General features: G+C 46.0%; 4 protein-coding genes across 5 annotated transcripts; all 4 read right to left on the reverse strand.

Moving 5' to 3' along the window:
- Positions 1-2956: 2956 nt before the first annotated feature.
- On the reverse strand, positions 2957-11926 carry LOC137906595 (monocyte to macrophage differentiation factor 2). 2 transcript variants are annotated; one of them, XM_068750881.1, is made up of 7 exons: positions 11886-11926; positions 4388-4469; positions 3896-4056; positions 3721-3795; positions 3518-3619; positions 3232-3301; positions 2957-3160 (listed from the first exon to the last, which is right to left on the reverse strand). In XM_068750881.1, the coding sequence occupies exons 1-7, from the start codon at positions 11924-11926 to the stop codon at positions 2957-2959; spliced, it is 735 nt and encodes a 244-aa protein (XP_068606982.1). The 2 variants fall into 2 exon arrangements, with proteins under 2 accessions (XP_068606982.1, XP_068606983.1); XM_068750882.1 differs by lacking the exon at positions 11886-11926 and adding an exon at positions 6408-6421.
- On the reverse strand, positions 7136-10903 carry LOC137906387 (actin-related protein 2/3 complex subunit 1B-A-like). The gene is made up of 10 exons (XM_068750643.1): positions 10773-10903; positions 10205-10348; positions 9496-9600; positions 9158-9380; positions 8978-9085; positions 8668-8901; positions 8493-8568; positions 7847-8046; positions 7610-7700; positions 7136-7511 (listed from the first exon to the last, which is right to left on the reverse strand). Exons 2-10 carry the CDS (start codon positions 10266-10268, stop codon positions 7473-7475), a joined length of 1140 nt encoding a protein of 379 aa, XP_068606744.1. The 5' UTR covers positions 10269-10348; positions 10773-10903; the 3' UTR covers positions 7136-7472.
- A 429-nt stretch (positions 11927-12355) lies between the features above and the next one.
- Positions 12356-16638, reverse strand: LOC137906350 (actin-related protein 2/3 complex subunit 1A). The gene is made up of 11 exons (XM_068750599.1): positions 16384-16638; positions 15647-15737; positions 15272-15376; positions 14833-15055; positions 14439-14546; positions 14242-14345; positions 14030-14138; positions 13758-13833; positions 13478-13671; positions 13137-13227; positions 12356-13049 (listed from the first exon to the last, which is right to left on the reverse strand). The coding sequence occupies exons 2-11, from the start codon at positions 15708-15710 to the stop codon at positions 13011-13013; spliced, it is 1113 nt and encodes a 370-aa protein (XP_068606700.1). The 5' UTR covers positions 15711-15737; positions 16384-16638; the 3' UTR covers positions 12356-13010.
- A 2335-nt stretch (positions 16639-18973) lies between these two features.
- On the reverse strand, positions 18974-23339 carry abcg2b (ATP-binding cassette, sub-family G (WHITE), member 2b). Its single transcript, XM_068750790.1, has 15 exons — positions 23191-23339; positions 22554-22613; positions 22344-22461; positions 22113-22268; positions 21801-21958; positions 21531-21682; positions 21197-21289; positions 20901-21052; positions 20565-20716; positions 20317-20406; positions 19756-19880; positions 19502-19656; positions 19335-19424; positions 19203-19261; positions 18974-19121 (listed from the first exon to the last, which is right to left on the reverse strand). The coding sequence occupies exons 1-15, from the start codon at positions 23337-23339 to the stop codon at positions 18974-18976; spliced, it is 1857 nt and encodes a 618-aa protein (XP_068606891.1).
- Positions 23340-24257: the final 918 nt, after the last annotated feature.

Consider the following 24257-nt stretch of genomic DNA (forward strand, 5'->3'; position numbering starts at 1 on the left):
TAGAAAACCCCCAGAAACGCGTGGGGACCCCCCCGCCATGTCCTGCGCGGAGCGACACCCAGTCCTCCGGGGCTTCCTTCCACAGCCCCCCCCAAACAGTCCGCTAGCAGACGGGCTCCCGGCTCCGCACGCACATCTCTGCCGAGTGACCACCAATGCCCGCAACCGCATTCCCGCATCCACAGCGGCTCGAGTGACGAGCCGCGACGGAAACACCCGAGCTCTGCTTCACCGCGATGCACCTGCTGTGACCAACTGAGTGAACGGAGACAGCTCCCCCTGGCGGACAGCGGTGGGACGTGCACACATTGGATGTCGCGCCTCTTCATGGGAATTTATTAAAATTATTCATTTATAATATAAAATATTTCACCGTAATTCGCTGACATTTGAAAACAACTCGTCTTAATTCATAATCTTTCTGTTTGGGCTCGTATTTGTATTAACTGGTGAAAGGAAGCGAACCTTATTTGTTTTAATACAGCAACAAATATGATATAAAAATCAAATAACTAAATAGAACTGACTGGAGAATATCTAAAATGATAGATTATCTACAAGCGTTATGGTTTATATTAATAACAGCATCTAAAGTTTTCTTTATATCTAACATTTATGAATGTGTAGCATTTGAATATCTTTTTTATTTATTGTATAATGAAATCTAATTAGGAAAAAATACTGGTAAGGGTTTACCTTCAAGGACTGCTGCAGATTCCAAGAAAAATCTAAAATCTAAAAATGTAAAGTCCAGGAATATACTGCATGAAAAATGTTTTTTATTACAAGAGATATAGAAAAGATAAAAGCATTGTTGGTATAATGTACTCTTATCACAGCACAAAAGCTCCACAGACACAATAAACCAAATCAAAAGTAGACAGAGAGAGATAATAGTTCTATGAGATAATATAATTGGTCTCGTACAATCGGGGAGAAAACAGCGGTACTGAGGACAGAGCAAGCAGCTCTACGATCACAGAATGTCTAGAAACGATGTACAGAGTGTCCATGAAGTCTTCACAGCTTTAGAAAGCTCCACACAAAGTCAGACATAAGGACAGAGACGGGACAGACGGCATCAAAAGCTTCATCTCACTGTCACCAAACCAGTGATTGCTCAGTAAAAAATGTTTACTAAAAAAGTAAATAACTAATAAAGTAATTAATACATAAACCTTTTTTTTTATTTTTAGGTTTTGTAGATTATTTCAACTTAAAATTAGACCCCAGAGTTTGATCACTGACAGTTAGGCAGCAAAGTAGACAGTTCTGTACAGCCGATTATTTGTTAAAAATATATACATTTGTTCTATAATATAATTTGGAATGTATGATTTGGTTTTTTTTTTATTAGTGTGAATCCACAAGAAGTCCTCCTATCTTCTAGAACTAATGCACGTAATTAATGAAAACGAACATGGGCTGATCATTTCATAAATGTTTATCACAGTGTATTTGTGTTCAGACTGAAATGGAAAGATTGCGTATTTTACTGCAACAATATCCTTCCAGGTTCCTTATATTAATCTATAAACACGTATGTTAGCAAAGTGGAGCTGAGCTGAGCAGAGCAGCGACACCAATAAAGGAAATAACCTCACATCTATTTTATACTGTACGCAGATCTGTGTTGCTCCCAAAAAGCAGGAGCAGCTTTAATGGTCCTTGAATGTTGCTGAACGGGCCTTTAGAGCCCAAATGATCCCAACCCTGAGAGGAAAAACAGCGAAATAAAGGTTGAATATGAGCAGAAGACGGTGACCTTTCCGTCCTCTAGCCACGTATATCAAATCAGCTAAGACGACATGTGTATTTTCTAATATACTTTGTTATGTTTACAAGGTACCGGTACATGCGTTCATGTGTAAACAGAGACTCAGCCAATCAGAGTCTTTGGATTCATGAAAGTCTGACACGCACACACACACACACCTGAGGTGCCTTAATATTGGGACAGATTGTTCAACAATGCTATAGCTTCAGTTTCCTTTCAAGTGTGGGATGCATGTTAGTCGTGTGCTTTCAGGTAGGGCAGTAAGTCAGTCGGCGTGTCACAGACGCTCAGATAGGCCCCGCCCATTAGGCTGAAGAGGATCATCAGCCGTTAAAGTACAGATGAGGTCATATTATATTGAGAAATATATACTGTATGAATCTACTGAGGGACATCGTCACTTTCTAACCCTAATCGACACTAGCAGTTTATTAGATTTCATACTAAACTTTATAACTAGAGGCTGATAAATATGGAAGCACACAGGTAGTTAAAACGAGCGAGAAGGGAAAGCCACGTCTCGATCGATATCTGCAGGGTTTGCTTTTGACCAAATAGTTTCATATGCATGTCTCACTATTTCATTACTACGTCAGGAAATCACTTGATGCGTTCACGTGTCTTCGACAGTTCGTAAAAGTCAGGAAATGTCACATAAATGCATCATATTTACAAAAGGTATGTGAGGTCCTGTTATTATTTACACAGACGTCAGTAACTGGATGAAACTAACAGCAGCCAGGCCAAAGGTCTGCTGTTTGGTCCCACTGGATGGATTGGCATGTGATTTAGTTCAGTTACCCCCGGCAACCAGTATGAATACTCATCATCTGGTGATTTTTGGACAAACCAAACAGAGGTTTTACTTACCCAGCAAATTCTAACCAATGGATTTGAACTAAAGGTTATGAGGATAAATCTCAACGGCCTCAGTTAGCCTGGGAAGCTACCTGAAGCTTCACATTTGTGGCTAATCGAGAATCATCTGAACATTTACGCCCCGAACGTAATAAACGCAGACACTTTGTGTGACTTTTTACGAGTTGAGCAGGATCACCTGAATGCACCATCGGTTTTTTAACCTGCTTTCCGTAGGAGGCACCGCCTGAAGGGAGAGCACGGCACCCACCGTCCCTGCAAAGCAAGCGCAAACACAGGAGCGGCTTCAAGTCAGCGATGTCATCTGGACGTCTGCACCTCATTGGATGGCTGAGCGTAGAGGTACTTCCAGATGGCGTAGTAGTGGACGGCCGCTCCCATGGCTACGAACATGTGCCAAATGGCATGAGCAAACGGGACAATGCCATCACTTTTGAAAAAAATCATTCCCAGGCAGTAGCAGGCTCCGCCCATCAGCAGCTCGCACAATCCCGACTGCTCCGGCTGGGAAGAAACAGAAAGACATTTACAGGAAGGAAGTGGTTGCAGGCGGGATGCCGAATGGGCGCGCTTACCATGGAGAGGATGACCAAGGCAGGAAACACTCCCATCACCGTGTAGCAGATCAACTCCATGATCTTATATCTGACGCAGAGGAGAGTGTTTACGACAGTCAGATACTTTCACCGCTAAAGAGCCTGTCCTGAGTTTGCAGATTGATTTCAGTTTGGTTCACGAAGCGCTGACCATTTGCCACTTCCTGCTTGTTTTTCCAAAAACAGGTGCATTTTAATGTGAAAGCAGTGAGACGGCTGTCAGTAGAATTGGTTTGAAGGAATCGTTCAAAGGTATGAATTTTACCTCTCGTGAAAGAAGAAGACGTAGGTGGTTCCAGAGGACGCCATGACCCACACCAACCAGCGCATGTGACACGCCCACGGACCGAGCTCACGGAGGTTCAGCCTGGAAAAGCACGCACAGTGACAAATCAACATAAAGCTGCATGCACGCACACACACACTCACACACACACACACACACACACAGCAGGCCGGGTCGTTTACCACGGGGCGTAGGAGGCAGCGATGAAGAAATAGATCACCATCCTGTCACACATGTGGAAAGAGTGCTCCACGGACCTGAGGAGAGACCAGGCGTCGTCATGACAACGGAGTGACACCGTACACGATTAGAAGCACGATACAGGACGTAGGTGTTCTCATGTCACAGTGTGCGTACCGGAGGTGGCTCTTCTTCCAGCTCACAGTGTGGAACAGGGTGGAGATGATGAAGAGCGAGCTGAGCCCCGCGCCGTAAACCCAGGCCGACAGCCGCTCCCATTGGTCCTCCGACTGGAAGTGCAGCAGCGAGCTGCCGAGCAGGCTGGGGATGATCCATAGCTGGAGGAATTCACAAACGCCAACGACGCATCAGCTTCAAACGTGCAGAAGGCGACGTGGGTGTAGGTGAAGAACAATCTGAAGCGGTCTGCGTTGATCTGTTGCATAACACTGCAGGGTATTTTTTATTCCCTGGGGGAATAGGAAGAGGAGGCCCCACCCACAAGTGTTTTATGTATTTCGGGAAGAGTCAGGAATGTATTTTGTGGTTATGTGGTTGTGGTTGAGCATTCAAAGACGTGTAAGGAGCGCGATTCTGTGCAATCAAAGAGTTTAAAGTGCATTGTAAAAGAGACCGTGTGTGTGTGTGTGTGTGTGTGTGGGCAGTCACCGCATGCGTGGCGCAGTTGGCGGCGTGCTCATATTCCGTGGGCTGGTATCTCTTGTTGGGGGGAACGCGGTTGTTCATAAACCTGGAAGCATCGCAGACAAACATGTTTGACTTTCCATATTTCCATATCTGATCGATGACGTGACAAACCAGCCTCCGACGTGTTCCGTGTGTCTAAATAGATTGATGAGACGCGCCGTCCCGATAGACGAACGCAACCACACGACCTGTCCTTCCCTGCCCTGTCCTCGAACGCAGCGTCTCTGTCCCCCGGTGTTCTCAAAGCATCAGTGTTCCTAAAATCTCAACCCATCCGCTCCTTTTGCTTAGCAACATTCGGTCCTGCTTCAACTTGTTGCCATGACTGCCGTTGCCTGGCAACTGCGGGTAACCACAGAATGACTGAACCAGAGGTTCGTCCTGAAAGTCTGTCTCTCTCAGACACACACATGCAAATTAAATATATATATATATATATATATATATTCCTTTGAACATCTCTCGCAGAAACCCAAACAGCTCCATCAATGATGTCACTGTTGTCATGGAAACCACCGAGCAGGGGATTGTCTATTTTTTTCCCCAGCAGAAACCTCCTCGGTTCTTTCATCTTCCTCTCCTCCATTTCCTTCTGTTCTGCGTCTCCTCCCTGCTTCTCGATGATTAAATTAACATGCAGGAAGGCAAAGGGACAATATTAATGTAGACACACACACACAGCCCCTCCCTGTTTGCATGCCGGTTCTTACAGAGACAGATTTCATAAGAGACCTAGATTTAGTAATGTGTCCCCCCCCCCCCCCACACACACACACTCCATAATTGGTGGGACTCCAAACGACAAAGCCACCAAAGGGAATTCCACTCTAATTAAATATTCATATTGTGGATTTTCACTTGCGGCCGACGCAGAGGAAACCATCGATTTACCATCTTCTGAGTTAAAACAGGAAATCTAAGTGGACTTGGAGTGTCAGTGGAGTGAAACTGTCCACACCAGTGGAGCGCCGCTTCCTCCCACGCTGCAGCTCAGACCTTCTTAAATCATACATGACACCCCCTGATCCTTCTGTCGGCGGAACACAGGAGATGAAACTGTGGCGTGTTTAAAGACGGCTCGGCCGGCATGCCCTCGTTCTCTCCGTCTCTTCATCTGACGCTCCCATTTTTAGCGTGGCACTCGTTCCGGGTTATTAATACCGAACACTCCGTCCCACACACACACACACACACACACACACACACACCCCTCACCGTGTGAATGACTGCTGCGTGTCAGCCGGCGCCAGGCCCAGCAGGCCCAGCCGGGTCGGTAATGACTTTATCAAGCTGACTGATAATTAGCAGGCCGGAGGACAGGCGGAGACACACTGACTGCTGGACATCATGAGCAGCCAGGAGGCGTCTTCTCGTGTGACAGCAGGACGGACAGAAGGACGCTTCTGCTTCAGCCGCCTGGTTCAACCTCAGTCCAGTTAGCATTAGATGAATATATTATCAAGGATAGCGACATAATCGATGCCAAAGTCAGCATCAAATAGTGATTAGTGGACCGACGGAAAATAAATCTGCAACAAAGTTTCCAAAATATTCTAGTTCATGGTGAACAGAAATCACTGGTGTTTCAAAGTTTTCTGCCAATGATTGATCTCTGATTGATCATTTCAGTCACTTTGTAACATTTCCAGCTCCAGCTTCTCAGACGGGGTTCTGCTGCTTCTCTTTTCCTCTCAGTTTTAGCCCCCATCTAGACCCAGACCCGGAGTCATCACCTCGTATTCTATGTGGGACACTGTTGAGGCAGAAGAGAGGCGATGAAGACGAGGAGAGAGTGGCAGGTGTCGACTCTACACTGAGCTGCGAGATAATTACATCATCACTTATAAGAAATGTGGAAATAAAATCCCTCTTCATCTTCATCCTCATCGTTCAGATGCCAGTCAGGTTCAGGTACCATTCATCATGGATCCATCTCCGATCACGTCACGTCACGCTAGCGGGATTAAAAGACTCCACCTACCTTACAAGATTCATTTACAGTGGGAATAAGCAACAGTTGCCGGCAGACGGGCAGGATGGCGAAAGACGGAATCCCCTCTGAGTGAGGCGCGGACAGCCGGTCGGCTCTGCCGGGATCGGAACAAGCCGCGTCTAACGGAACGTCACGAGCATCGCCGCTTCACGGCGAGGACGTCGTCGTCTAAACGTCATGTCAAGCAGCAGCGGGAGACGGACGCACGGACAAATCCCGAGCCAGCCGCCTCCAGAGGCTCCAGGCAGGAAGTGCTGGTCGCGGGGGGGGGGATGTCTGAGGAGGCACGGTGGTGCTGATGCTGAGAGGCTCTCTTTCTCTCTCTTTCTCCTCTACACGAGATCGTTGTTTCTCCTGACTCTAGGTGGCGCTGCCGGGCTAACTTGTGCGTAGTAAACGTTTGCATTGAAAATTAACCCTAATATTGTTTTCTCATGCTTTATGCTATTCATAGATAGTTTAAAATATATATATATATGTATATAAATGTTGGTAAATGCATTGAGAGATAATAATGTTAATAATGTTATATTACTAGAAAATGTTTAAATTACATTTAAGAAAAAGTAACACAAGAATAAAGTATTTTTTACAAAAAGAAAAGAAAAAAAAAAGCAGGAAGTCCTTATACTTTTTTTTTTAATTCCTAATGTTCCAGATTAAAGAAAAATCATAGTCACAGGTGAAAGTGATAAAAACACACCTGCAGTGATGCGTCATTGAGCAATGTAACAGTTTTTATTTATTAAATGCGTTTTATGACCAGCATAAGCTTTAAGAAACTGCCGCCTTCCAACACGACTGATAAAAATGTCCCGTTTAAAGCCTGAGCTTAACTAATTAACTCATTAAGTACCTTCACAGACTTGTGGTCGGTTCTCCGTTTGCAGCGTTGATTTTAATCCGCTCAGCAAAAACATCTGACCCGAGTCTGATTGTTTAAGTCGTATATAAAAAATACCTGATTAACATTTGGCGGAGAAGCTTTGAGTAATACGGCAGCAGGTTCCTCCAGAAGCTAATATTCTGTCTGTGGGTGATGCAAACTTCAGCTCAGACGATCTTCAGGTTCTTCATCGTAGACACCAGAGTCTGGAAACAGGTTGAAATATTAAAAAGGAGTGCCATCAACGGGACATCAAACAGAAGAACAGCGTCTTCCGTCCATGCAGCGCGGGGGGAGGTTTTACCTTGACGTCCCAGATGCACATCCCTCCATCCATGCCGGTGGTGCAGAACTTGGTGCACTGGTTTCGTCCTCCTTCCAGCACAGAGATTTCGCTGAAATAATGTTTGGAACAAGTCAAATGCTGCAAACTCACACAAATAAACAGAAGTGATGAATCAGATACAAAGCTGCGGTAAGTAGAAAAATGCTTCTTGATCTCACTTCACCTGATCTGAAGCAGACCTGCAGGCCTCGTTACCTGATGCTGTTCTTGTGCCGGGTGTTCAGGTCCTTCTCCTTGCTCTGGGACTCTGAGGCCCGGCGGTCCAGGTTCTGGAAACGCTCCCTGGCACTGATGTCCTTCTGGGCCACCTGCTTAGGAACATCCAGCTTTCCTCCATATGTCAAGCTGCCTTTGTCACCGTCGTACGCGTACAGCATCGGGTAGCAGTCGTGGCCCTGGAGCATCGGAAACACGGGCGTAATCTCAATAACGATTCGATTTTTAAAAGATAAAGCTAAAAAGCTGGCCCTCGTCTTCCAATTATTTTAACGGCATTCGATTGGCTCCGTCTGCCGCGGAAGCTTTTGCATTTGAGCCCCTTGCAGGCACCAAAGTTGACAGATTAGAGCACGAAAAGTGGTTTCAAAGAGAGAATATGAACACTCTGAAACAGGAAGTAACTGAACCGACTCACTGCTGAAACATGTTGGTTGTAAAACGAGTAACGAGTAAAACTTTGTCACACAAGATGTCAAGATTTCTTTTTTGAAAATATTCAGAAAAATACTAACCGGCCAACCAATTTGATTTTAGTCATCAGACAGATAATATGTAAATATGATATAATAATAATAATAAACTATGATTCATTGACATGCGATTGCGTGTAGTGAAAACTCACGGCTGCTATCAAGCTGTTCTCGGTAATGAAGGTGACACACAGCAGAGGGAGCGTCTCCGAGCTCAAACTGTTCACCCTGTGGAGGAATAACAGGTCAATGTGCACACGCATGCACGCACACACACACACACACACACACACACACACACACACACGACTCCCTGCCCTCTCTCACGTGCTGGTCTTGCCTCCCTCGGCGACAGACACGGTGGAGTCGTGGGAGGTCCAGGCCAGGCGGTTGCCCGAGTGGGAGAAGCACACGCTGTGCACCCAGCCGCCGCCTCCACCCAACGCCTGACCGGTCCCAGAGCCCCCAGACTCAAACAGCATCTCCCCAAAGGGCATCTTGCTGCCCCAGGGGGTGGGGCCGGGCTTCTCCTCCACCTCCTTTATGTAGGCTGAGAACACCCTGTCAAACAGGTGCCCAGCAGTGTTATGCATTAAACGCAGCAAGAAAACATCTTTGTGCGCGTCGCGCGACTCGCCTGCATTTGAAGTCGCAGGATCCAGCAGCCAGCAGGACGTTGTTGGGATGCCAGTCCAGGCTGAGGACGGTGGAGCGGATCGGCTTCTTGATGTGCTTGCACACCCACCTAAGAGCAGCAGCACAGCGCCTCAGAATGGCCGCCTGCTATTTGGCAGGGAGACGCGCTCCCAGTCCTCACCAGTCGTTTTCCTCCTCAAAGTAGCAGATGGAGATGAGGCGCGAGCCGCTGCCCACGGCGAACTTGTTCTCTCGCGGCGACCACCTCACGCAGCGGGCGGCGCGGTTGATCCTGAGGATGACCAGGGTGGGTTTCCACGTGCCCTCCTTCAGGGTCCACACGTAGGCGTTACGATCCGCTCCGCAAGTAACTATACGATTACTGTCCGGGGCCCAGTCGATGCCTGCAAGGAGAAAGAGGCTCTTATACCTTCAACATGTGCAGACCCAGAGCCGAGCTGAGCTACCCCCCACCCCCCCACACCCAACCCCGTGTCTGGGAGTTCACCTGGGTCTTACCTGTCACCTTCCCATTGTGCTCCTTCAGCTCGTGGATCCTGCTCCACTTGCCCCCGTCTCTCTTGTAGACGTGGACCTCGTGGTTGTTGGGGCAAAATGCAACCTCTGAAGTCCAGTACGAAAGGAAAGTCACCATCGGCGCGAGGGCGAGGCGCAGAGAGAAAGGAGAAGTTCATGTCTGATTAGCAAAAGAGGAAGGCCGAGCCAGCTACCTGATGCATGAGCACGCTGGAGCGGATGTGTGCGCCTGAAGGCAGTGCACACACACACACACACACACACATGTGGTATCTTCAAATAGACAGAGGCAAACTATTAGTCAAACAGACGAGTCAGATCTGTTTGTCTTAGAGCAGGAAGATTGAATTTACATCTTTGTGGTTTTTTTTTGTGAGCTGGTGAAACTACAAACGTACGACTCGACCACGGGCGCCTGTTTCCCCGAAACCGTGGCGCCGAGCGAAACGGCCAAATATGGCATTCGTTTCCTGCATCCGACAGAGCACAAGAGCTCTTCAGAAAGGCCCCCGAGATGGAACTCTCACTGTTACAGGAAACAGGAAATGCCTTCACCCACCTGGGAGCCAATCACAAACCCCCGGTGCATACTCGAGTGGAAGCAAGATGTTCCATGATGTCATTAAAACTGAGTGCAGTTTGGAGATGAGTCAGACTCAAGCGGCCAATCAGAGAGGGTGAGCGGACGTACGGGTACGATCTTTATTCCAGGCGTGGCAGCTAATTGGTTCCAGAAGGAAGCTGTGGTACGCCATTGGCCAATCAGGTGTTAGAAGCAGACCAGGAAGTGGATTGAGGAACCAGTCGCTGGTGGGCTCCAAGAGAACTCTCAAGTCTAGAAAAGCAAACGTTTTAAATGAAAGCTGCAAAATGGAAACAGAAAACCGGCTGAAGAAATAACTAAAAACAGGCGGCGCGTTCAGGGCAGGTTGAGGAGATCACCCGAGAGTAAAACGCAGTTTAGTTTAACTTCTATGCACAGAAAAACACTGACCCTATCACATTCATGCTTCGTTAATGAGATCCAGACTTCTGGAGGCATGAGAGGAATGACCCCCCCCCAGGACGTTACAGCTAGAGTACACACCCAGGAAATAACATCTCCATCACAGAAGGGCTAGTTTCACATAACAGCTGAGACAGCGACTTCCTGTTTTAGCTTTTAATGAAATTGCATTACACTCGTAAAGCGTGTGCTTGCTTGTCTGACATGTCAAAGCGAACCCAGTCAACTGTTAAATATTCTCCGAGCGACTTACCCCCGAGGGTTGGGCAGAGATGAATGGGACGACAGGCAGCCGGGACAGAGAGAGACGAAGAGGAGAAACAGGCAGGGGCAGAGAAAATGGAAGAGGATAGGAGTTCAGCTCGCGGACTCTGGCCAGTCAACACGAACGGCAACGACAGAGTGAGTTCAGGAAGAAAGAGGCTGAGCTGAAGAGAGGGAGGAGAGGTCAGAGGAGGAGGAGGAGGTGGAGGAGGGTCTGGTGAGGTGCAGGAAGTTTATTCGTGCAGGCTTCTGCTCCGGCCAGGAAAGATCATGAGCAGAACTTTTCAGGAAGGCGAGAGGACGGGATCAAAGCTTTCATTTTTAACAGGAAAGAAAGGGGCTTTGTTTTTCTTTCAAAGAAAGTAGGAAGAGAGGGAGGAGCCAAGAGAAATGTCTGAAGTATGCCAGACAAGGAACAGAAGGAATGCATTTCTGCATAAAGAGGGAAAGGGGAGGGCCGGAAGTCAACCGCGAGAGAAGGGATGAAAGGCTGACGTCACCAGAGGAAAAGTTATATTTCTTTAACATGTCCTAACTCCCCAGTTCAAATACTTTTTACTCACTTTTCACACTATTATGTCTCAAGAAACAAAAATAAATTGTAGTCGCTTTCTTTATGTGAAGAGAAAAAGCCCTGAATGACCCCGTTTACGGCATCCTGGAAGCCACATCAGCAAGTCTGATGGAGGTTTAGCCCCGAGGACAACATCTCTGGGCTTCCAGTGTGGATTGCACACGGCAGCATGACGGATAAACAATTATCTGGGCCAGCACTTCCTCTTTTTTGTGCCAGCCATTGTTATTAAGACAATTAGCAACTTGAGCCGGAGAGAATGGAGTTGAAATCGAGACTAATCTCTATAAACAGATATTTCCATGTCAAAGTGGATTAAAAAGAAAGTTAAACCGTCAGATGAAAGCTTGATGGGTTTGGAGACGGCTTTTGGGTCGATTCATTTCTTTTTTTTTACTTCTCATGCAACGAAGCCCACTCAAACATTCTATTACTGCTTGCAGAAGAAGCCTGCTGGAGGAATGAAATGTAATGTAAGCTTCCTCGCTGCATGTTTAAACTAAAATAACTACTGACTTTGATGCTAACAAGCTAAACTGAACAGTTTGTTGCTCAATTGGTGCAAACATATTTACTCGTACACAATGCTAGCTCGTGTTTGAGTAAATATCAGCTTCATATTGTACAAGTACTGTTAGCATGCTGATGCTAGCTGGGAGTACATGCCTCAGAGCCACGATCACGGCTGAGGACATTTACTCTTGTTCAAAGCACAACGAAACCCCATGAATAATTCATGTCGTATTCAGATTGACTTTAAGAACCTGAACTGAGCCTTGAAGGGTTTGTTCTGCTGCCTCTCAGCGCTTTACTTCCAAGTATTCTTAGTACACAGCATGCGATTGTTCCAGGAAGTGAACCCGACACCAGCTACATCCTGCAAAATCAATGCTTTTTTTAATGCACATAAACAAAACCTACGCTAGTACTTCCCTTCTGATGTTACTGAACAATCCACCCGCCGACCATAGGAGAAAAGAGGAGTCAGATAACTGGTGTACTGTAAATGTATTTTATCTTTATTTCATGTCTATCTCATAATCGGTTACATAGAAATCCTCCATCTTCTGCGTTTTTAGTGTGATAGCTACGGAGCTACAGAGCTAGTTTTCCTCCACCGTCAGATCCTGTACATCCGACTACCCGAACAACCAGCAACACGACCTCGCAATACCTGAACGACGACTTCACCTGCTGGAGAGCATGCGTTGTGCTCCAGGAAGTAAAGCGTCAAGTCCGCCCATCTACTGAACAAATATTCAGAAGTCATGTCAGGGTTAATCAGTGGTGAGCTACAGTCTGACGTTTGGATAAAACACACCTTTTTAGCGTTGAACTTTTGGAACAGGAGGTTAAAGAACATAAAAACACACGTTTCACATCACGCTTCAACACGCGTCAGAAGACCTTCCCATTTTTGACACCCGATTAACCTTCATTTAAAAACTAACGACAACAAAATAAATCAGTAATGCCACACGTCATGTACGTACTCGAGCGTGCGCGTGAGAGTGTCGGCACACACCCACGAGAGTGTGATCAGTGCTTCAGCAGACACTCATAAAGGTGTTATTGGCTGTGTCTCGGGAGCGGAGGGGGTGAGGTGGGGGGTGGTGTTGGAGAAAAGTGAGGCTGCAGCTTTCCTTCATTCGTTCACATGATGCGGAGACCCTGGACAGAAGCTTCTAGGCTCTGAGGAGGAGGAGGAGGAGGAGGAGGAGGAGGAGAGCCTTAGAGCAGGCAGATCTGAGATTATTTATCTGTCGATCGCTTTTATACCTTGAAGTCCCAAATGGTCATCGCGCCATCGATGCCCGTGGTGCAGAACTTGCGACAATCGCTTTTGTCCCCCTCGTAGATAGACACTTGGCTGAGGACCAGACGTAGAGACACACACGGAACGTTAAAGAGGGCTGAGGAAATGGAAAGATTTAAAATACTACCAAGCGGTGGTATCTCATGGTAGCGTTTGACATAGGAGACAGGCGTCTGAGAAGCCAATTATGAGATCAGGTGTGAAATGTAAATGTGTGTCCTGCAGACTTTAAGTAGCAGACATAATAACGGTGGTACGGACCAGGAGCGTTTTAACCCATCGTGTCCCGGCTGATGCGACTCACGTGATGCTGTTCTGGTGCAGTGTGTCCAGGGCAGTGTTGCGGTCCTCGGTGGTGGCTCGCTTGTCCATGTTCCTGAAACGCTCCATGGCCGAGATGTTTCTCTGGATGCTCTGCTTCGGGAGGTCAAGCTTCGACACAAATGTCAGCGCTCCAGCATCGTCGCACCGGAACAGCATCGGGCAACAGTCGTGGCCCTGAAGACAAAGACGAGCTTGCAAACGTCGCTCTCGAGTATATGTGGGCTTTTAATCATCAAATGGTGCGGATGTTTTATTCTTACCGCGGCTACTAAACTGTTCTCTGAGACAAAAATGACGCTGAGGAGAGGAAGGAACTCCGTCTTCAGCATTAAGGGACTAAACGAGCACACAGACACGATCATTAGAACGTCGCCATTTAACTGCTTTCACTCTATTTTCAACAAACACTCTGAAGCTGCGGTGAATCTCTCCTAGCGTCACAGCATCACGTCCCGTTAACAAATAAACGCCGCGTGGACACATTCCAAGAAGGCTGTCGTCCATAAACAAGATCCCTCTGTACTTAGAATACCTCTTGGTCTTCGAGCTGTCCACCACAATGACGGTGCTGTCATGGCTGACCCAGGCCAGGCGGTTACCAGACGAGGAGAAAGAGACAGAGTGGACCCAACCCCCTCCACCTAAAAGACACGAACCGTTTAAATATAAAAAAAATCAGGTCTGACTTGGCCCAAAGGCTTACAGCTAATAATAAACCAAAGCATTTTACTGTAGCATACAGACCCGCTCCTCCGAACTCTGCCAGCACAGCTCCGAATGGCATCTTGCTGCCCCAGGGCGTGGGGCCCGGCTTCTCTTCCACCTCCTTAATGTAGGCCGAGAACACCCTGGGGGGGGGGGGGGGGTCGGAGCAAAAGAAAGTAGCGTCAGGTTTGTAATCATTCCGTCTTCGTCCCATCCGAGCGAATGTCGACGTTCACCTGCATTTGAAGTCGCAGGATCCAGCAGCCAGCAGGACGTTGTTGGGATGCCAGTCCAGGCTGAGGATGGTGGAGCGGACCGGCTTCTTGATGTGCTTGCTCACCCACCTGGAGCATCAGGAAAAGGGAAAACCACTTTAACATGGATGCTAAAAGGATTTCTACTTCCAGTATGAATAAAAATGTTTCTGTTATTTCCTAATTTTGCACAACTGAGAAGAAACCAAAAATGAAAAGGTGAAGAATTTCCACCGCTTTAGTTTGAGAGGCTAACGCAAATGGATCAAATTAGTTTGAACAAAAGGGGGGGGGGGGGGGGGTATTCCTCAGCTTGGGGACGCTTTTCTTTTTAAACTCATGTGGGAGATTGGCGATGCATTGTGAACGGCCTCACCAGTCGTTCTCAGACTCAAAGTAGCAGACGGAGATGAGTCGAGCACCGCTACCGACTGCAAACTTGTTCTCCAGCGGAGACCACTTGACGAAGGTGGCGGCTCGGTTGATCCTGAGGATGACCAGTGTGGGCTTCCACACCCCTTCCTTCTGGGACCACACATAGGCATTACGGTCTGCTCCACACGTCACTATGCGGTCACTTTTTGGAGCCCAGTCAATACCTAAAAAACAACAACAAAGAGATGCTTTGTAATTAGTGATTATTGCAAATCAAACAGCGACTCAGTGGAAACAACTGAGCTGAATGATAATGGTATTATATGTGCATCAGCACCTGTTAATGACCATTACCATCATAGCCGAGTGTGAGGTAGACATAAAACACAGAGACGTGACAGAGCAAATGAACTTTGACCTGCGTTATGCAGTTTCATTACCTGTGATGTGTCCATTGTGCTCCTTCAACTCGTGGGTCTTAACCCACTGGTTGCCACTCTTCCTGTAGATATGGACTTCGTGGTTATTTGGACTGATAGCAATTTCTGAAAGAAAGAAAGAAAAAAACAGATACCAGCAGTTCACCAGGATAGAAGTAGAGGCAACAAACCAGTTTGACCCGTTCGTGGAAAGGAACGTTGACCAAAGAATGCAATGTAAAAGTTCACTTGAAAACAAGCAGGTCAAAACTGGTCTCTACAAGATTATGTTCTATTAACTTATTCTTAATTGAATCAATAGTTGTGCTGAAATCGTTTACAGTGGGATTCAAATAAAGGAATATATAACTAAAAGAACAAACGTGTGAGGCTTACGCGTCCTGTCTTGATTCCACGCGTGGCAGGTGATGGGTTCCAGCAGAAACTGATGAAGGGACATCTTGTCTGGGTGTGGTTCTAAGTGGAACTGTGGAAGTCAAGTAAAAAACACACAAAACTTAGTTCAGCGACAACACCACAGAGGAAACCTGAGAACAACTGAAGTGAACTTTGCGTTTAGCGGCTTTACACTTTCACAGATAACAGCGTAAATAAAACGCCTGATAAGTTCTGAAATGGGACAAGCGCCCATCTGATAACTTATTTGAGTGGATATTGGGCTTATAGTTGATAGCTAGCCTATGTTAGCTTAAACACATTAGGCTGCCTCGAGAAGCCAAATAATTACAAAGCTAATGTTAACCAGGGCTTAATTTCCTTATCTTGACACGTCAAATTATTCACTTTTATTACACGAAACTGTTATATCAGCTCGGCATTATCGCGACTAATGCTCGGTTATCAGCGTCACTCGGTAACTTGTCACCACTGGCGAAATATTACTAAGGTAACTAGCAAGCTAAACACATTTCCAGCTAACGCTAGCTGTCCGCCGGCGTTGAGTGGGCCTGGCCGACAGAAACACCCCACAAATATGTATTTAGTTATTACTTACACGCGTTTTCAATAAGGCCTACCCTCGCTATGCCAGACCACGGTTTTTCCTTGCAAGAGATGCCCTTATTCCGCGACTACACACATTCTGCTAGCTAGCCCCCCTTATGCTAACTCACCTCGTCAGTCCAGTTCTGCGAGTGTCTGCTCTCGTTAGCCGGCAAGCTAGGCTACGCTAGCGGGGGAAAGGTTAGATCAGGAATGGACCTGAATTCGCGGACTCTGGTCAGTCGACACGAATTCGTCCAGGAATGTCGAGGGAATGTCAAGACGCCCAGGAGGCTATGACCGGGAGCATCCGGTAGCTAACGTCACCTCGACTGCGAACCCCGCGGAAGCCTGGCTGACAGCTAGCTTAGCACCATCACGCTAGCTGTTGCATTCAAGTGAATGAATATCCCCAACCACACCGAAGCCTCATAAGCTAACGACGCTGCAAGAGCTCCTCCTGTGGCGCCGGGAGAGACCGGCCGAACCGGTTACAGAACAGCGCCATCTAGTGCGTAAATATATAAGCAAAACTATGATAAGATTCAGCTGGTCAGACTTTTCCATTACTAAAAAGCCACGAGGAAGTATAATAAAAATTATATTACGTAATGTTTGACTATTTAATTTATTTTTATTTTATTTTCTCCCCCCCCAAAAAGTCTCAAGTAGTCCTATAACTTTAACTCATTCAATATCATTTATCTGCAAGTAATCCCCTTAAAGTCAAAGGAAGTCAACAAATTAAAAATAAAAAAATCTTTAAATACCTTCTGCCTCATTAGCATATTAATTATAATCACCCTGCTGCTGCATTGTGGGTAATAGGCTTTTGAACCAATTAGAAGAGGTTCCATTAATATCATCCTGTTGCACCTGGTGGTTCAACAACACATGAGCGTCTGCAGGCTGCGAACGTCAACACACGTTCAGCTCCTCACTCCGGCTTCCTGTTGCTGAATCGTTGGATGGAGTCGTTATCACCTCCACTGCACTTCTTACCAGGTGAATGTCCTCTCTGCTGGATTTGCTGAACCACTTTTCACGGTTAAAATATTTTTTACGTGTATTTGTTTTCCCAGAAGAAAACACGGAGAAAGATGCGAACGTTCACTCACCACCCTCTTTCCACCCTCTGCCATCACCTCCTTCCTTCTCCTTTTCTACTGAAGTTGGTTGCCCCACCCAAGCTCAATCACCTTTACCAGGTACATGCTTGCTTCACGTCTGCCTCCATTTTGAATGTGGAGGCCACTTTTTTTTTGTTTTTCGGATTTTCAGTAAGGGAAGTGTAAATGTGTCCTATCATGTTGTTTATTGTGGTTCTGCATACAAAATAAATGCAATTTAATGTTTTTTACACAGAGGGATCTGTATTTAAAGACAAAGGTATGCTGCTGTGATATTACATTTGAAAAACAAACATTCCTTTTCATTCCCTGACGTCTTCTCTCTAGCATCCCCTCACCCTCTGTCCACCCCCAAGCCCAAGTTTGTGAGCTACGAGACGGAGCTGCATCACTCTCCAGCCTTGACGACATGTCCAAGCTGTCAGACACGGGTCACCACACTGGTCGTCTACCGCGTCGGGACCCACGCTTTGCTCATGTGTCTGGTGTTTATGTTATGCGGGTGGGTAGACGCTCATGCAAATGGCTTAATCTGTAAAGCAATCGGGTGTTGAATTGGGGAAACACTGGTGTGGCGTTTCTGTCCCACAGGTTGCTGCTCGGGTGCTGCCTGATTCCATTATTTGTGAACCATTTCAAGGACGCTTTCCACATCTGTCCTTGCTGCCGACGGGTTCTCCACGTGCACAAGAGGAGATGTTGTAAATGAGCAGTCTCCACTGGCGGAACTTTGGCAGAAGTTGCAGTTAAATTTAGAATAGCATTTTGTTGTGTAAAATGTGTAGATGATGGTGCCCTTCGTGGGAATTTTAAACAGTTTTAAGCATTTTGTAACAATTCTATCAAATAAAATGTGTTCAAATATTTATTCTTTTCTTTCTTATAAAAGATAAGCGTCGGCTATTCCACCCGTACACACACGCGTAGGGAGCCACCGGGGGAGGAGCTGAAAGTTACTCTGGTGGAAATATGAACTCTGTTTTCTAACACGTGAGATTTTACGATTTGTAAAGTTGACTGTTTTACGAGTGTCCAATGTGACGACAAATGACCTGCATGTCAGGCAGAGGGCAGGCTCAGTGTTGCTTCACTATATAATTTCACAATATACTAATATTTTATTGCCTTAACCCCAGGAGGCCATTTCAAACTTGTGATATGCTTCCAACATTCAAAATCCAACAGAAGTACATTTCAGTTTATAATGGAAAACCTGAGGCTTCCTAAGATTTTAAATATGCAGAATTGAGGAAAACACACATATTTTACATAACTCCATTTCATGCAATAACCGTGGGGAGCGTTGTAGGTACTTTGCTTGCCTTACATTCCCTCGTGCACGGACAGAGTGTGATTTACACGTATCTACTTGGGAGTCAAATGTTAGGGCCCGTGCGCTTGTTCATGTGTGAGTAAATGAGGATGCTCAAAAAAATCATTCAGAGAATCACCACAGAAAGCTTACACTCCATCCGGCGCACACGTGTTTCAGCGTTGTGCCATTTTCTTTTTGTTGTTTCATTTGAGGCCAAACAAATAATACAAAGATGAAAAGGCATCTTTGCAGGATATACAAACAGCTGGCGGGGCTTCACTTCCAGCGGTTGATTCTTCGCAGCTGTATGTAGGCCAGGAACATGCAGCTCAACACCAATCCCAGTAGGGCCACCTCGTTCTGCCAGAAGCCCCACACGGAGTAGTCGATGTCCAGATTGTTCAGTAACTGCTCCCCGGGGATCCTGCAGCACAGACGAGAGCGGCTCAGTTTGTCTGAGGGGTGTGTGTGGCGTTTAACGGTCATGCTACCGCTCGGCGCTCACATGGTGGTGTTACCGGTACCGTAAAATGTCTGATCGGTCAGCTCAATGATGAATATGGCCTGAAAGACACAAAGAGATCAGTGTGAACAGCTTCCTTGGGACAGGAAGCGCGACAGAAGTCCCTCTGCTTACGTTCATTCCATATCTGAAGATGCTGAGCCATCTCAGCCACGAGAGCCAACTGAGCATGGAGTCGAGATTGACGAGATAACCGCCAAAGACCTAAAATGGGGGGGGGGACAGCAAGTAATCCAACTGCACGTCTTCAGATGTTCACATCATGATCGTTGACATCTCACCATCATGAAGACAAAAGGGAGAGCGACGAAGATGTTAGCCATCGCGAACGAAGACACGCTCGCTGAGATGAGGAAGGCCAGGCCGACTCCTGCCAGACTGACCAGACACATGGTCGCAGTGAAAAGGAAGAACGCCGCAAAGGCAGGCCTCAATCCTAAAGAGAGAGAGTCGTCTGTGAGGCGCCCATGCAGGCTTCGGTTTCCCAGATCATCATGGAGTGTATTCTTGGTGCGCTTGTATCAAAGCGTTTTACCCATCATATAGTAACTGATGCCTCCAGATAGAAAGATTGGGATGATGCGGTTGGGGAGGAGGTCAACAAAGACCTTGGACAGGAAGTAAACAGAGGTGCGGTAATAACCGCTGGAGTTCTCATGGCTGCAACAGACGAAACACAAACGGCGTAAACAAACGCAATGTTTTTACACAAAGAAGATTTAAAAAAATAATCCTCGTTACCTGTCCAAATATGTCGTATGTAATGTTTCAGAATTTAGAAACTTGTAAAAACAAGTAATTTTTCTGTTTTTCTTTGATTCGCCATTGCATGGTTAAAAATTACAAATGAAATCATTGTCCTATCATGTATCCTAGCAACGCACGCAAATAACCAAACTTCACTTGGACACGGACGTTTAAGTTTAAGTCCACTTAAGCTTGTGGACCTTAGTGATTAAACGTCATGAATAAAACCAGCCTATTGTTACTTAGCAGAGATTTAGCATTAGTAGCTAGTGTGTAGAGACTTTCACAATCTTCTGCACTAAAACACACACACACACACACACACACACAAGTCCAATCTTCCACTCACATGAAGATTGCCCTTTCGCTGATAAAGAGCTCAACAGCAGAGAGATTCCCAAACACCATATTGATGATAAGGAAGAAGAATGCTCCGCTCCTGTCATAAAGAAAAAGAGTAATGTAATATTATCTGTGATATTATCTGTAAAATATCATCATGACATCCGTCAAAACAAATAGCCACTGTTTTATTTTCATCTTATGGCTCCTTAATGGATATTGTGAGATGATTCAAACTCATGAGTGTCTTTGTACCTGTTCTGTAAAGCCTCGGGCAACGTCCGGGGCATTTGGTAATAAATGAGCCCCACCAAGAGTGCAAAAAAGATTGCCATACCCAACTGGGCGAAAGAGGCCTGAGGGTTCCTCAGTGTGTTCAGCAACGTCCTGCCACACACCACACGCATCTGTCGCACGCACACGCGCACAAGAAGGGGTCAGGCTATTTTGTTTATGGGCACAATGTCATAACCGAGGTTCATCCAGCGGGCAACCTAGCGAGATGTTACAACAGTCAGCAGGGGCAGACACGCCATAAACCCGCTGCGCCATCAGTCAATGATCAGATTCTTCCTTTGCTTCTGAGCTGACCTGATACAGAAATGGCGTAGCATAGTCGGCTGCCTTCTCTCTATGTTGGCTTCCTTCTTCAGAACGTTGGTTCAGATGCTCCTGCTCCTGGAGCACATTGTGACAGAGCTGGGACCGGCGATACGCCGAGGCCAACTGGTTTTCAGTCTCTGCTGTGGAAGGAGAGAGCGAGGCCAGAGTGCAGATAAGGATGTAATAAACAGTCATTAATGTTCAACAAAATAAAAGCATGGTGCCTGAAAACAAAGATTCTATTGATGTAGATGCAAATTGGGGGGGGGGTTGTGATGTCCTACCAGTGGTAATTGTTTGCAATGTAGATTTTGCCTCTCCATTTGTAACGTCCATGAAGAAATCAGCCGGGTTGTCAAATTCATCTATTTGATAGCCTGTAAATATCAAAGACAGGAACGCATGCGAGTAAATCATCAGTTTGATGTTACTGAAACAGAAAGACAGTGAAGTTTGCACGTCTAACAGCGGCTTTATGAAGGTAGGTGGCTGCGAGGCATCAGGGTGCCCGACGGCAGCGCAAAATATTGATCTTTTCTGTATAAGGATGCATCATATTGTGCTTTGAACACATTCAGAGTCAAGCTCAAATCGTTTTTCTCGCAATCACGCACTAACCAAGGACTCTAAAGTAGTCCAGCGTCTGGCCCGCTGCTCCTGCGTACACGACCTCCCCTTTATGCAACAGAGTCAGGTGGTCAAACCGCTTGAAGATAGAGTAGCGCGGCTGATGGATGGAGAAGATCACAGTCTTTCCTCGTCTGGATATCCTGGACACGCGTGAGGACACTCGTCAGCATCCAGTTTTGATCGGTATCCTGTGTGTGTGTGTGTGTGTGTGCGTGCGTGTGATTCTCACACAACGATTAATGAGTAAACGTGCAGTACTTGTGCAGCAGATTGATGATGCAGCTCGCCGTGTTGGAATCCAGTCCGGTGGTGGGTTCATCCAGGAACAGCAGGGAGGGAGAGGTGATGAGCTCCATCCCGATGCTGCATCTCTTCCTCTCGCCTCCAGATACACCCCGGAGAAACTCAGTCCCGATCTACACACACACACGCACACACACACACACAGAGATTAAAAACAGTGCTTCATCGTATTCCTCATATACTGTATTAGCGAAGTATCAGCATTCAGAACTGACTGAAACCCCAGTTTTGCTGGATAGTGAGCGATGTGCAGCCAAGCTGGGGCACCTTAGTGTCGGCGCAGTCTACCAGGCCCAAGTCTTTTAAAATGGCCTCCACTCGGCTGTTCTTCTCCTCTGTGGAGTGATGCTTGCGGTCCAGACGCAGGTTGGCGCTGAACAGGAGGTTCTCCCTCACAGACAGGGTGCCCATCAGGATGTCATCCTGCAAGCACGCGGGTGACGTAGGCACACGTATCTCCAAGCAATTCCAAAGTACAACAACTCCGCGTTCTGATACCTGGACCACGTAGGCCGAGCTGAGCCTGAGGTCGGACGCGATGACTTTACCATCCACCGAGACCTTTCCTTGCTGCAGCCCAGCGGGATCTTTTCTTCCTGCGATGACATCCAGGAGTCTGACAGGAAGAGTCCGAGTCCAACATGTCAGAGGTCGTAACTGTAGGAGGAATTTCTTACCGGTTTATGTGTGAATGGACATATTTCTTACGATGTTTTTCCACTCCCGGTGGCTCCCATGATGGCGTTCATCCCTGGTCTCATGATTCCGCTGCAACAGACAATTAAATATTCCACTCAGTCTTTTATGTTTTACTCAAGTCACTGCATGTTGCTAATAATATGAACGTACGTATTAATACTGTAGATGCATTCCCTTTATGAAAACATTTAGTGCCCCCAATGGTGAACTTTCTTTGCACAGGAAACACACGCGCTGCAAGATTAACATAACAACATGAACACGAATATAAATATCTTCAGGCTCAGCCCACAATGAGGAAATAAAAATTAAAAAGCAGATTTAAAATACCACTAAAAAAAAAAGGAAATGACCGGAACATTTTTGACTCTCTTTTCCAGATGTTTAGCTTAAAACTAAAGCTAAATTTTAGTTTAGCTTTAGTTTAGTTTATTGTTTGTTTCAAGCAGAATAAAAATACAATGCATTAGCTCTTAATGACGTCAACAAAATCCTGTACAAATAAACATCCGACGAGAAGAGCCACAAACACAACTTTCATGTGATCAAATAAATTAGACTTCAGTTCCCACTCATCATACTGAGTGATATGACATATCGGTGTGTGTGCAGACACTGACAGGTGCGTCTCAGGTAAATATCCTACCTCACATCTTTGAGGATGTATTTTTCTGGACCCTTCCTGCAGCAGAGCCTGCTCTCTCGAACACAGTAGTGTAAATTGGTAAACGTGACAATAGGTCCGTTATCATGGTGATACTCCTCCAGGTCGATAGCCGTTTCTTTCTTAGACATCTTCAAAACCGGCAGTTCGGAGAGAGAGGAATCGAGAAGTGGGGATCGAAGGGAGAGGGAGGATCTGTTTAATACAGAGGCGTATGCAACTCACAGGGGGAGAGATAAAACAATGTTGCCAAACGTTACGGTGGAAGCACACACAACCTTTGGACTCCCCAGTATTTAGCTCATGGAGTGAATGAATAATGCACAATGTACAGCGTCTAGGAAAGCACCATATAAAACAAATACATTATTATTATTATTATTATTATCACATAATTCTACCTGTTCTCTCAAAGATAGTTTGACACTGACCTTGACACATTTAAGAGGCACCACAAGTTGTGTAATAATACAGCAGCAGGACACAAAGCAGGACCGAAATTAATCGCGTACTATTGCTGAAGTCCTGTATTGAAGTATGTAATTGAGTATTTCCTTATCTTTTTTTTGCAACATTTTAGAGGTAATTATAGTCCTTTATACTCCATATGGTAATTATTTGATAAATTTAGATGATAATCAAATACTTAACGGATTGTATGGTGCTTAAAAAAAAATAAAACTCAAAGTAGCAGACTTAAAAAAAGTATTTATTTGATCAATGGTTAAAAAAACAATTAGTTTAACATTTATAAAACTTTTTATTGAATATTACTTGCATGGGTAACATTCACTTTATTTTTTTGGTCATGCAGTGCCAGAACAGGTAAAGGGTGAGCTTTATGTGCTTTAATGCAGCATCAAGAGCAGTGATGAGGTCTGACAACATATACGCTGATCAGGTCTTTGCATAGTTAGCAAGTTATAATCATCCAGAGGGTGAGGACTGGGGATGGGGTAAAGGTTCTGTGTGGTTCTGGGCCTTGTTTTGTTCACGCTGAAGCAGGAAATAACCTTCATTAAAATGCTGCTGATTACAGCACGTGTGCT

The sequence above is a fragment of the Brachionichthys hirsutus genome, chromosome 17 (genome assembly GCF_040956055.1).
Source record: "Brachionichthys hirsutus isolate HB-005 chromosome 17, CSIRO-AGI_Bhir_v1, whole genome shotgun sequence".
In the NCBI taxonomy this organism is placed as follows: domain Eukaryota; kingdom Metazoa; phylum Chordata; class Actinopteri; order Lophiiformes; family Brachionichthyidae; genus Brachionichthys; species Brachionichthys hirsutus.